The sequence below is a fragment of the Mandrillus leucophaeus genome, unplaced genomic scaffold (genome assembly GCF_000951045.1).
Source record: "Mandrillus leucophaeus isolate KB7577 unplaced genomic scaffold, Mleu.le_1.0 Scaffold5, whole genome shotgun sequence".
Classification (NCBI taxonomy): domain Eukaryota; kingdom Metazoa; phylum Chordata; class Mammalia; order Primates; family Cercopithecidae; genus Mandrillus; species Mandrillus leucophaeus.
In genome coordinates, this window is record NW_012105364.1 from 13,357,786 (window position 1) to 13,371,394 (window position 13,609).

General features: G+C 36.7%; 1 protein-coding gene across 1 annotated transcript in view; it reads left to right on the forward strand.

Moving 5' to 3' along the window:
• Positions 1–11,391, forward strand: part of AASS (aminoadipate-semialdehyde synthase) — a 71,016-nt gene extending 59,625 nt beyond the window's left edge. The window contains exons 18-23 of the mRNA XM_011995998.1: positions 1,585–1,752; positions 6,192–6,287; positions 8,069–8,184; positions 8,827–8,915; positions 9,762–9,938; positions 11,159–11,391. Of these exons, the coding sequence (XP_011851388.1) occupies positions 1,585–1,752; positions 6,192–6,287; positions 8,069–8,184; positions 8,827–8,915; positions 9,762–9,938; positions 11,159–11,277 (765 nt within the window). The 3' untranslated portion in view covers positions 11,278–11,391. The remainder of the gene's footprint in view (positions 1–1,584; positions 1,753–6,191; positions 6,288–8,068; positions 8,185–8,826; positions 8,916–9,761; positions 9,939–11,158) is intronic.
• The last annotated feature ends 2,218 nt before the right edge of the window (positions 11,392–13,609 follow it).

The window sequence follows — 13,609 nt, forward strand, 5'->3', positions numbered from 1 at the left end:
TGTCATAGATTACAGAAATGAGATGGGTGTGAAGACCCTAACGGTCAACATTTGCTTTTTTTGTTTTTTAAGAGATAGTGTCTTAAACAGCCTGTGTCTCTCAGGCTATTCTCAAACTCCTGGGCTCAAGCCATCCTCCTGCCTCAGCCTCCCGAGCCAAGTAGCTGGGATTACAGGTGGGCACTACAATGCCCAACATTTGCTTTCTTACATTTTTTCAAAACTTTAGAATTCTTTTAAATATATTGATTTTAAAGATGTAGTACAGAAATCATCCCTTTGGAAATGTTTACTCTGCAGTCTAGAAGAGTTCACAAGAAAATTAAATGAAAGGCATTCCTTACATCCTTCATTCAGATTTTCACTTTTGAAATTTGAAATGGTGCTTGGCACTCTCCAAAGTGAGCCTCTGAACTGAAAAGACTCCAGTGGTCCTGACATTGCAGCCAGCATAGCCCTTTTCTTTCTGAGGCTTCATCCACATATAAATGAGTTTCCATTTTCTGTCTCATACAAAGGCACGTTCAGAACCCATCTACAAATAAGGCATGAGAATCATTAAGTTTAGCCAAAGGCCTCTTCAGGCAAATCCTGTGAATCCACCTTAAAGTACATTGGCAGCTCCCTGGTACAGTATTGCTTTGTGCAGCTTAGAGAAATTGGTCAGAAATTGTTTCCAGTGGTACAATAAGGATAAAATTCAGTTCCACCAGCAGCACCAACCAGAATTCTCACACCTAATTTTATCACTCCAGAATACTTTCCATTATCTCAATGATAATAATAAGCCTCATAAACTAAAAGAAAATTTGTCCTTTAATTAAAATTAGAGACAAAGAAATCCTTCATTGCATTTTGAGTATGTGTGATGGGAGTAGGGGTATGGGAAATAGAAGTACTGAGATATCAAAAGATTTTTATTTCATCACTCATGTTATTCCCTTCACAATTTGTGTGATCCCCGACACATAGATAGTAACTGCTCAATAAATTTAGCTGTCTGAATGAAATGTATGTGACTGATGCCTAATGTGGCATTTAGAAGGGTCATGAAAGTAAAAGAAAAGAATGAGAATATTGATTGTTGTTTGAGCATAGAAGCCATTTAAATAATTATCTGTTGCTTTAACTTATTTTTTTAAGTTTATTTTTTAAACATTTTTATATAAAATAATTTTAGATGTTTATTTTTTAAACATTTTTTATTTTTAAATAAATGTTTAAAAAATAAAATTAAAATGTTTATTTTAAAACTTTTTTCTAAATATTTATATTTTTAAAAAAGGCAAATTCTAGTGGTAAATAATTTAGTGCCATTTTATCCAGGGGAAGGAAAAAACTTGAAAATAAGACCTTATGTTTAGAAAAACTAAATGTTTTAGAGTCAAATTTTGAGGCTTGAGAGAAGAATTGCTTTGTTAATTATGATATTAGAAGAACAGCTTAAGTATGGGATAATGATTATGGTGGTTTCATTATTTTTTTTTTCAAAGTTCTGTTGCTTTCTTTGTCCATATAATGCAGGGAAGCCCTAAAAGAAAGGAACAACTGTAACCCCATCTGTGCCTTCTCAATGTTCCTCAGGTTGTGAATGTTGCAGGGGGCATCTCCTTTCTTGATGCCGTTACGTCCATGGATTTTTTCCCAGGATTAAATTTGGAAGGCTATCCTAACAGAGACAGTACGAAATATGCTGAGATTTATGGCATTTCTTCTGCTCACACTTTGTTGCGGGGGACACTGAGATATAAGGTAAGCAGCTGGACTTTAGATTCAACATGTTGCCAGTTTTGATGTAAGTGATGTGTACACTTAACTTTTCTTAGTAGTCAAAATAATTAAGATGATAAACCAAGTTGGAGTCTATTTTTTTTCTCAGAAATCTTATGATTGAATATTTTAGGAGACTCACCTCAAAATAAAAAGATAATTAATTGACTCATTAGGATTGAGGACAGGCAGGGCTTCAGGCTTAGTGAGAGTTAGAGGTCAAGTGACTTCCCCAGGACCTGATTTCTCGTAACCTCTCAGCTCTTCTTTCCAGTATTCACTGGAGTCTCAAGTGCTATGCGATGGCAGAGTTGTGGCAGCATCCCCAGGCTCTCAGGATCAAATTCAGTGGGAATAAAAAATGATACCGTTCTAATAGCCAAAAATACGATTTTTGTCTCAGTAGCTCCCTAAGGTCAGTGGGATAAAATGTGCTCATCTACTTTGACCTATGTTATATGTCCCTAGAAATGGAGATGGATTCAATGTCATTAAAAAATGGGGACTGGGGTGGAGGAAACAGACAAGATTAAAGGGGCCTCCCCAGAGCAAATCCAAAATGTTTTTAAACCACAAAATGGGGAGTACATTCTAGGAGCATAAATGCAAATGTCCACTACACATTTGTTGATCACAAAAAAAGCAGTTACAAGTGTAACCAAATCAAGACAACTGGTTTAATAGTTTTCTAGCATAATATCACAAATTGGGTAGCTTGAAACAATAGATATTTATTCTGTCACCATTCAGGGGGCCAGAAGTCTGAAATCAAGGTGTATGTGAGTAAGGTTGGTGCCTTTTGGAGGCTTGACTTTGAGACACATCCATCCAATTTGTGCCTCAGTTTCATATCACCTTCTTCTGTATGTCTCACTGTGTTGCCTCCCTTCTTATTAGGACACTAGTCATTGGACTTAGGGTTCACCCTAAATCCAGGTTGACTTCATATTGAGATCCTTAATTAATTCTATCTGCAAACATTCAAGTGAAGCCATATTCTGAGGCTCTGAATGCCCATGAATTTGGCGACAGGGCACTCAACTCAACCTAATGTAACCAGCATACCTAAAATACATGCGTCTCTCAAGATCAGAGACCTGGCTGCAAATCTGTCTGTCTTGTGAGATTTCCTGGCTAAGGCCAGAGAGGGGATTTGTCTCATGTGTGTTATCTAGTATTCCCTAATTATCTTTTTAACTGGAAGATGTAAGGCACATGGACCTGTCAGTGATGACTCTTCAATCTTGTGCCTGCTTTTCTGTCGCTCTCTTATCTTTTTTTGCTGGCTGTTCCTTTTGCCTAGAAATATTCCTCCAAGTGTTTGTATCGTACTCCTTCAGGCCTTGTTCTTTTCTTCTTTGCAACCCTGCCCCTGGTAACCCAGTTTTATTCTCTATCTCTGCATATTTTACTTTCTTTAAAAAAAAGGATTCTGCATGTAAGTGAGATCATGCAATATTTTACTTTTTGTGTCTCACTTATTCCACTTAGCAAAATGTCTTCCAGGTTCACCCACCTATCTGTTCTTAAAAAGAAAACAACCACTGTATTTCTTACTCTTGAGAGCTTCTGTTACATTTATGGGCACTTAGCGTTTACTTGTCAGCATTTTAAATTATAATTTCATGTATATTTTTCTTGTCTCCGCAAAGAGATTGTAAGCTCCTAGAGAGCAGGTGCTTGTACTCCATGAATATGACTTTTTCATTGTCCAGGAATCAAATGAGACATCAATGACAATGTCCTCCTGAGATCTAGGAGCTGTGGCTCTTCTACCAACCTTTAGGCACAGTGGAAATTCTAGTCTGAACTCATGCATACTATCCCCAGCTCTGGCAGATTTCTTCATCTCTTTTCTTCAATTTGTTCAAAGAATATGAGTAGTAACTTTTTTTTTTTTTTTTTGGCCAGTAGTTAGGATATATGGCTTTCAGTATAGTCTTTTGACAAACATATAGATCCTGGAATGAAGGATTTTAATAGATTTAAACATTGAATAAAGGTCTCAACAAGGTGTGCAAGTGGGAGACATCCCCACAGATTCTGAGGATGGAAGATGTCACAGTGTTCATAATCATAAGGGCCACCATCCTGGGCAATGCCAGCAACCCTTTGGTAACCCTAACATTCTTTCCAGTATTGGAGATGAGATACCATCATTCAAATATGACAAAGAGGCCTTGGCTACTCTCCTTCTCTGCCTGCCTGTCACCTGCTTGTTCTTCTAGATGCAGCTTAATAGCACCTTCCTATGGTATCCTCCCTAACTCCTTCCCCTTGAACCACCCACCCCCATCTATGTGAGTTCCCCTTCTTTTGTGCTCCCACAGCTATGTTTTCCTGTAACATAGCACATATTAATATAATACTCTGCTACAGTTTAGTCATCAGTGGTGATGCATTTTTGCGCTCCATGGACTAGGAATTATTTACTTGACTTATCTGACCTTCTGTTGACTGCAGTTTCTGCATAGATGGGACTGCATTTTTTTTTCGTCTCTGTGGCCTCAGTCCCTAGCACAAGTCTGACATATGGCAGCAGTTTGCTAAATGCTTATTGATGAATGAATACCTAAAATAAATTCATTTCTAGGGGTCAGCATAAAAATATATTTCTGAGATTAATAAATAGCTCAGAAATCAGCATTTTAGATGTTGGATAAAGGGATCTCTAGCACCTAACAGGTCCCAGAAGCGAGCTAAACAAGCTAGTGATATTACTTTTCTGTTTCTCCTCTTTGAAGTATATTTGCATTTGGATTAGAGCAAATGAGAATTCTTTTTTTAGTAACCTTTAAACAGTTTGAACAATATAACCTTTAGAAATGTGAAAATTGCTAGTTGACCAGACATTCAGTAGTGAAGTATCTGATGGTTACAGGAACTATTTTATATTTTAAAAATTCTGTTGCTCCCTAGAATTACTTCCCTCTCTCTCTTTTCTTCTCTCTCTCTCTGCTTGAGCAGTAATTACAGCAGCTGCAAAATTTCTTATCTTAGCCCTCTCACCCTGCTTCCCATTTGCACACTGGAGAATAAACCATTATGGTCTTTCTTCACTTCATCTATTATTCAGAATCTATTTATCCAGCCATTTGTTCTCTTTTAGGGGATTGGAATGCTGAATAATGGATTGGAATGTTGAATAATGTTGAATACCTTCCTATGGTATCCTCCCTAACTCCTTCCCCTTGAACCACCCAGCCCCATCTATGTGAGTTCCCCTTCTTTTGTGCTCCCACAGCTGTGTTTTCCTCTAACCTAGCACCTATTAATATAATACTCTTCTACAGTTTAGTCATGAGTGGTGATGCATTTTTGCTCACCATGGACTAAGCATTATTTGCTTGACTTATCTGCCCCGAAGTGGGCATTGGGATGAAGAATATGCACACAAATAAAATATAATATAACATAATATAATATAATAAAGATATTATTTGCCTCCTTTCAATACCTACAGTACAGCAGCTGAATAGACAATTAATTACAAGCTGTATTAATTGCCATGATAAAGGTATATACAAAATGCTACAAGAAGGGAGTCTCCACTCACCTAGGGGACTCAGAAGAGGTGCTAAACTAGGTCTGAAGGGAGGAGAAAACATTTCGTAAATGAAGAAGTATGGCCAACACATTCCAGTTACAGGAGCAGCATATACAGAGGCCCTGGTTTCTGGAGGAACACAGCGCATTTGGGGAATAGTAAAAGTGGAGATCTGTGAGTTAGGTTAGATGAGCATATTGTGATGGGTTTTATATACTATACCAAGGACCTCAGGTTTGCTTTGTAGACAATGAAAGACATATGAGGAATTTTTATCAGAGTGGTGATGTCATCATTATCTTAGAAAAATCTCTCTGATTCCTACCTCTTTTTCTTCTCTCCATATATCTTGGGGGTAGTGGCTCTAATCAGTAGATTGGATTATCTGCTTTTGGGGAGGATATTCTTACAAGTTCCTCCTTCCATTATAAGAAAGGGCTCAACTGACTGTTCTATTAAATAATATTCTGCTGAGCTGACAGCATATAACACATGAGAAAATTTGCCCTTATGCTGCCAGAAAATTTCATTCACATGTTACCCAGAAACAGAAGTAAAGACCTAAGTTTTGCAAGGTCTTTTATGTAAACCAGTGGAATTGTTATGACACTATTGATCTCAGTTTGAGTTTGAAATTAGTTGTAACTATATCCTCAATACTTTTTTTTTTTTGGTAGGTTGTGGAGAGGGGTTTCTAGTAAAGATGAGAAAACCTGCTTAGCAAATTCTAAAACAGCTGTAGCATTCATATCATCAATATAAACAATTATTTTCTAAATTAGTTATGAAGATAGATCCCTCTTTTCAAAAATATTTTATATTTTTTCATTGGAAGAGAAACATTTTATATACTACTTATTAATTCTTGTTTCAGGGATATATGAAAGCTTTGAATGGATTTGTAAAATTAGGTCTTATAAACAGAGAAGCACTTCCTGCCTTTAGACCTGAGGCCAACTTTCTCACCTGGGTGAGTGACTCCGGAATTACGTTCTATCTGCTTCTCTTCAGAAATACCTTCTGAAATGGTCGGGGGTGAACTCTACTTTGGATCAACAAAAGAACCCATTTATTAGCTTATGAGCAGGAAGATAAATCGTAATTCTGAAGCCCCCTTTCCCCTCACTGTTGTGGAAGAATGGAGAGGGTGTGGGGCTGACACATATCAGGCCTATTTCCTGCAGCAACTTACATCATTTGACTGCTCCTTGAGCTATGGTAAGAGATGGATTTGCTCTCTGCATTAAGCTCTGAGCTCTTCCAGTCGTCTAAGTGGTGACCCAGTGATGGGAGTCACTTGGGCTTCCTGAAAGTGAGAATCCAGGAGAGTTACTAGTGTATTACAGAACTGGATTCCCAACCTCCAAATCTTGTCAATACTCTCATGTGGTTACTTAGAACTATGAGTGTTTTGATTTTCAGTTACCAAGCTTATGCGTCCATCTTTTGTTCTACCAAAATCTTAAGGCCTCAGAGTTGGAATGAACTTTGGAGGCTTGGAACTGAATGTGAAGTAGAGCTTCCACTAACTGCTCAGAATTAACTCATTATCAGCTGGTCATTCAACTTAAACTAGTGTGCCCATATTCCAATAGAAATGCCAGAAATGTATCACAAGGAGAAAAGGACCAATGTTGTTAATTCTATTAAATCTCAAAAAAAAGTTTTGGTATTCTTGCTAGCTAGTTTCATTAAAAAAATTATTTTTTAATTTTTTATGGCTACGTAGTAGGTGTGTGTATTTATGGAGGACATGATATATTTTGAAATAGGCATGCAATGTGTAATAACCTCATCAGGGTAAATGGAGTATCTACCACCTTAAGCATTCATCATTTCTTTGTGATGCTTTTACACTCATTTTTTTGTGTGTGCATTTGTGAACCTCTCCAATCTTAAGTTTTACCTTTCATAAACTTACTTGTTGGGTAGGAGTGAATAAATATCTGCAGAGAGAACCTGGGGTTGAGGCAGCTGGCTTGAGAAGGTTGGTGCAGACATTCTTAGGCATGGTCTTTTTTGTAAAAGACCAGGTTATAAATGTTTTAGACTTTATGGGCCACATGGTCTCTGTCAGTACCACTCACTTCTTCCATAGACGATACATAAACCAATGAGCATGACTGTGTTTCAATAAAACTTTTTATTTAATGAAGTACAGTGAGCCAAATTTGGTCTGTGAACCAATTGGTTCACTCCTGATCTAGAGCATAGCATTTCCTTTGGGAGCCTAGAGAAAGTCTTGTTTCGAAAGTAGAAAAAACTATGGCTACTGTTTACATGTTCTTCCTTTGAGATTTCATTAACTGCAAGGTCTTTCTTATCTCTTGAACCTACAAAAGAACCTGGGTTGCTACTGGCAACCACTGCAGTAAGCCTTTTCCACTTCATGCTGGTCAAAATGGACTGCTGGAGGGTAGGGGGAGAATGGGTAAAAAAATAGTGATAGAGAGGATATACAAAGACAGGGAATGTGCTAGTAAGAAGCACACCATCTGTTTTGTATTGAGTTGATCTTAGAACCCATTTTTATTGGTGAAGTATCATTTTGGAATAGCAGCTATTTATTGATGTGTAGGTATGCAGATGCGTATATGTATGTGTATGTGTTACAATTCGCTGTTTCCAATTATTTTTAATTTTAAAATTTGAGGTGTATTTGAAGTTCAGTGTTTTAGTAGGATAATTTTTCAGTTAATTTAAAAAAAATTATTAGAGACTTAGAAATTTTGTCTTTATTTTTCTAACCAGAAACAACTCCTCTGTGACCTAGTTGGGATTTCACCCTCCTCTGAACACGATGTGTTGAAGGAAGCTGTTCTTAACAAACTAGGAGGAGACAATACCCAGTTGGAGGCTGCTGAATGGTAGGCACCCACCACTCAACTTAGAGCAAAATATACTGGATCAATGATTGTTAATTTCTACTAAAATAAGTTAAATATTTTACTTTTGTCTTTGATTAATTTGTTGCTCTAATGTGGGTAGAGAGATTATCATGTGCCATGTTCATGTGGTCATAGAGAGTAGTTAAAAAAAGGAGCTCTATGGCAATTATAATTTGAGAAATGCTTATCTGGAAACACTTTATCACTCAGTTCCCAAGCATAGTGGGGTATTTTTGCTTTCCTGTAGGAGATTCTGAGTAGTCAGAGAATATTACATTAAAACATTCTGTCATATGACTGCTGTGGCATCCTGCTGGTATACTTAATGTTGGAGAACTAACCTCTAAGTTAATCTCATAAAGAGCTTTGTAAGAACATGGGATTACAATGCATCATCTCTGCCCTGCTCCGGGGAGTAGTGCCTGGGTGAGTCTGGAGATGATTCTGAAGGTTAAAACATTGATATTGTTATTATTTTACACTTTAGGAAAATCCTACAACTTGAGTTACCATCTTGTAATTCTGCCCTTTCAAGATTAAATTCAAGGAGCTCCCTTTTGCTTCCCAAATGAGAACATGTATAGGACTTGAACTAATGCAGCCATCTCCTGTGCTTTTCAGGTTGGGCTTACTTGGGGATGAAGAAGTCCCTCAGGCAGAGTCCATTGTGGATGCCCTCTCCAAGCATTTGGTCATGAAGCTTTCCTATGGTAGGCTATGAAGTGTTATCTAAATATACCTGAAGAAGAATCATAAGATAGAGTCAGTGCAGATAATCATATTGGAAGGTTGGCGCCAAGCAGCTGGAATGGGAAGATGTGGTGTGACGAAAAGGCAATTGGACTATTTTTCCAGGGAGAAGAATTTGAGAATTATTAAGTAAAAATAAAGATAGTTATTATAGAAAAGGAAAAACATAGTTTTACTGTTTGTTTATTTATTTATTTATTTGAGATGGAGTCTTACACTGTCACCAGGCTGAAGTGCAGTAGTGTGATCTCAGCTCACTGCACCTCTGCCTCCCAGGTTCAAGAGATTCTTCTGCCTCAGTGTCCTGAGTAGCTGGGACTACAGGTGTGCGCCACCATGTCCAGCTAATTTTTGTATTTTTAGTAGAGACAAGGTTTCACCATGTTGGCCAGGATGGTCTTCATCTCTTGACCTGGTGATCCGCCCACCTCGCCTCCCAAAGTGCTGGGATTACAGGCATGAGCAACTGTGCCTGGCATTACCTTTTTTTTTTTTTTTTTAAATGCATTAGGCAAATGCCTAAGAAGCATTTTTGGAGCACACTAAAAGGCCTCTAAAGCAGTGCCTTTGTGTCTGTAAACAGGATACGGTGATACCATCCCAGATAAAGGAATGCAATCAGAGTTCTAATTTCCTTGAGGTTTTCACTTTGACTTTGGGCTAAAAAGCTGTGTAATTAATTGTCTAGTGATCATATATAAAAGGAGGGAAAACTTTTAAAACCAGAAGGGCAGGAGGAGGAGATGGTAGACGATATTTGAGTTGTAATGATAGTGGCATTTTTACTTATCTTTATTTGTTTTAAGGTCCTGAAGAAAAAGATATGATTGTGATGAGAGACAGCTTTGGAATCAGACATCCTTCTGGACATTTAGAAAATAAAACGATTGATCTTGTGGCTTATGGGGACATCAATGGCTTTTCAGCCATGGCTAAAACCGTGGGGTTACCCACCGCCATGGCAGCCAAAATGTTGCTTGACGGTAAGTCTGTACATTTGAGGCATGAGCCTGTTTCCATATCACCTCCAAGTCATTTGGTGCCTGGACATCAAGTAATTGCTTTTGAGTGTAACACAGGCATTCACTAAAAGTGAGCCATCTTAGAATATCCAAGCGCGGACTGCCAGGGAGGGCCCCTGTTGGTGAGTAAAGCATGGGGGCTTTGGAGATAGACTTGATTTTCGCTCCAGCTCAATTACAAGGTGGCTGAGTGATGGGCTGCAAGTTACTCAGCACCTCTGAGCAAGAGTTTCCTCATAGTTAAAGTGGGTATTGCCATCCCTATTTCATAGAGTTGTTGTGACACTAACTGATATAATACATAAATCTGCTGCCACATAGAGGGGTCCCCAGGGAATGGTCACTTCCTTCCTTCCTTTCTTTGGTTTTTGCCATGTTGGGAGTGATAACTCTAAAATAGAAAAAGATATTCACTCCAGATTCTCAAGAATATAAGTTAAGTTTTATTAATCTTCATATCTCAGCATATTATTTGTACTCAATATATATTTTAGACTAAATGAATACAAATTTCAATTCTCCACTCTCCCTGGAAGATCATATAGACATTCAATAAGCATTGCCTCTGTTTGGCTCTCAAGAAAGAATGAGGGGAGTAGAAAATATCAAAGCATATAAATGTGAAATAATGAAAAAAATATATAGTAGCATATCAGCTAATATCAAATTAAATGACCAACTTAGTTATTGAGGAATCAGTGAAGAAATAAGTGACAGAAGTTGGGGTCATTGTGGCCTCTAGTGAGAGTGCCCAGGTTCTATGTTTCAGTCATGCTGACAGGTGCCTGTGCCCATATAATCAAACTTGTTACAACTCATTCTGTTGGTGTCTTGCCTTTTTAAAAATATGATATTAGCAAGTTAAGCTGACCAGTCAGATTGACTTCTTACTTTACTTTATTCTCTGATTGTCCTGGCAGTAATTAATGCAGTTAAGTGTACAAATTCTGACAATATCCCTAGGTCCGGCTATGCTTTCAATCTAAAATTAACTCCTTTTGCTTTCAAAGTGTTGACTAAGTAATAATTTACTAAGGGACATTTTTAAGTAGCTACTTAAAAAATGCCTAGGCCTCCAAGAATTCATTGACTCTGAGTTTGCTTTTGTGGAGACTCTTGATGGGGAAATTAACCTCTGACACCACCTTTAAAATGGTAATTACACATTTATTTTCTTCCAGGTGAAATTGGAGCCAAAGGCCTAATGGGGCCCTTTTCAAAGGAGATCTATGGACCAATATTGGAGCGAATTAAAGCAGAAGGCATTATATATACTACACAGAGTACAATTAAACCATAATTGGGAATTATATTTTGTTCTTTTCTTCCCAGGCAATACAGCTCTGAACGTGTGTGATAAATGGGTTTGCTAATGTGCTGTTTTAAAGTATAAAGCATAATATGTTTTGGTTAACACAATGTAGTTTTTGAACTATAAATCTGTATTTTAATATGGAAATGTTTGGAACAGGAGATGTCAGCTACTAACAGAGAATTTTAATAATTCTATCCTGTATTTTATAAATATGTATGTGAAAGTGATGATCATGCTATTTGTTAATTTATTATGCCACTGTTTTCTTACAAGAACATATTTTCCTATAACCAGCAGATGAAGTTTTACTTTTTTAGTCAGAAAAAATTTCCTCATAAAGTTATATTTTTGTATTTTTAAAATTGATACAGTTAGATACCTTTAGATTACCTATCTGTAAGTTTTTGCCAAAATGCTATTTTATGCCCTTTTTGTAAAGTTATGGTTTATTTTGTAAATGTAGTTCCTTACAGTTTTCTCTTGAGTGTTTGGAAATGAGAATAGATAAGATCAAATTACAATTTACAAGATCACTTCATTAGGCACAGGAAAAGTATTTAACATAATTCAACACCCTTTCACAGTAAAAGATGTAAAATAAAAAATCCTCAATAAACTAGGAACAGAAGGAAACTTCCTCAAACTGATAAAAGGCATCTATGAAAAACCCATGGTTAGCATCATACTTAAGGGTGAAAGACTGGATTATCTCCCCCAAGATCAGAAACAAGACAAGGATGTCTGCTTTGGCCATTTCTATTCAACTTGTACTGGACAGTCAAGAAAGGGCAATTAGGCAAGAAAATAAAATAAAAGGCATCTAGATTGGAAAGGAAGAAGTGTAACTAAATAGAGATGGGAGACGACATGATCTACAAAAACAAAACATTAGAACTAATAAATAAATTCAGCAAAGTTACAGGTACAGGATCAAATATACAGAAACTGGTTATCTTTTGATATAGTGTCAATGAATAAATAAAAAATGATATTAAGAAAACAGTTTAATTTTCAACATTGGTCAAACTTGGTGGCTCATGATTGTAATCCCAACACTTTGGGAGTCTGAGGCAGAAAGATTGCTAGAGGCCAGGAGAGCACCCTGGGAAACAGTGAGATCCCATCTCTACAAACAACAACAACAACAACAACAAGCAAACAAACAAAAATCAGCTGGATGTGATGACATGCATCTGTGGTCTCAACTATTCAGAGGCAAGGATGGCTTGAGCCCCAAAGTTCGATGCTGCAATGAGCTATAACTGGGTCACTGCAATCCAGCCTGGATGACAGAGTTAGACCCTGACTCAAAAAAAAAAAAAAAAAAAAAAAAACAAAAAACCAAAATTGACAGCATCAGACAGAATCAAATACTAATATAATTGAGGGTCCAGAAATATTGACCACATTTATGGTCAACTGACTTTTGAAAATGGTGCTAAGACAATTCAATGGGGGCAAAATAGTCTTTTTCATTAAATGGTGCTTGGAAACATGGATATCCACATGCAAAATAATGAAATTGGACTCCTACCTCATATTGTATATAAAAATTAACTGAAAGTGGACTTAAGATCTAAACATAAGAGCTAATACTATAAGTATCTTCAAAGAAAACATGGTGCAAATTTTTCTGACTTTGAATTAGGCAATGATTTCTTAAATAAATGACACTAAAAACACAAGCAACAAAAGAAGAAAATAGGTAAATTAAAATTAAAAACATTTGTGTTTCCAAGGACAATATCAAGAAGGCAAAAATATAACCCACAGAATGAGAGAATTTTTTTTTAAATCATGTATTAGTTAAGGGAGGAATTTGTATTTAGAATATATAAAGAATTGTTATAACAATAATTAAAGGGCATATAATTCAGTTTTTAAAAATCAACAAGAAATCTGAATTAACAGTTCTCCAAAGAAGATATGCAAAAGGCCAATAAGCACATGAAGAGATTCTCAACATCATTAGCCATCAGAGAAATGCAAATGAGATCTACAATGAGATATCACTTTACACTCACTGGAATAGATATATCATCAAAGTGATCATATCAAGTGTTGGTGAGGATGCAGAGAAACTGGAACCCTCATCCACTGTTGGTGGATACCCACGAGATATAAAAACAAGTGTCTACACAAAAACTTGTGCACAGATGTTCTTTGCAGCACTATTTATAATAGCCCCAAATTGAAACAGCCGTAATTTCCATCAACTAACAAGTGAATAAACAAAACATGGCATATCCATACAAGGAATATTATTCAGCAATAAAAAAGAGATGAAGTACTGATATGCACCACAACATGGAAAAAC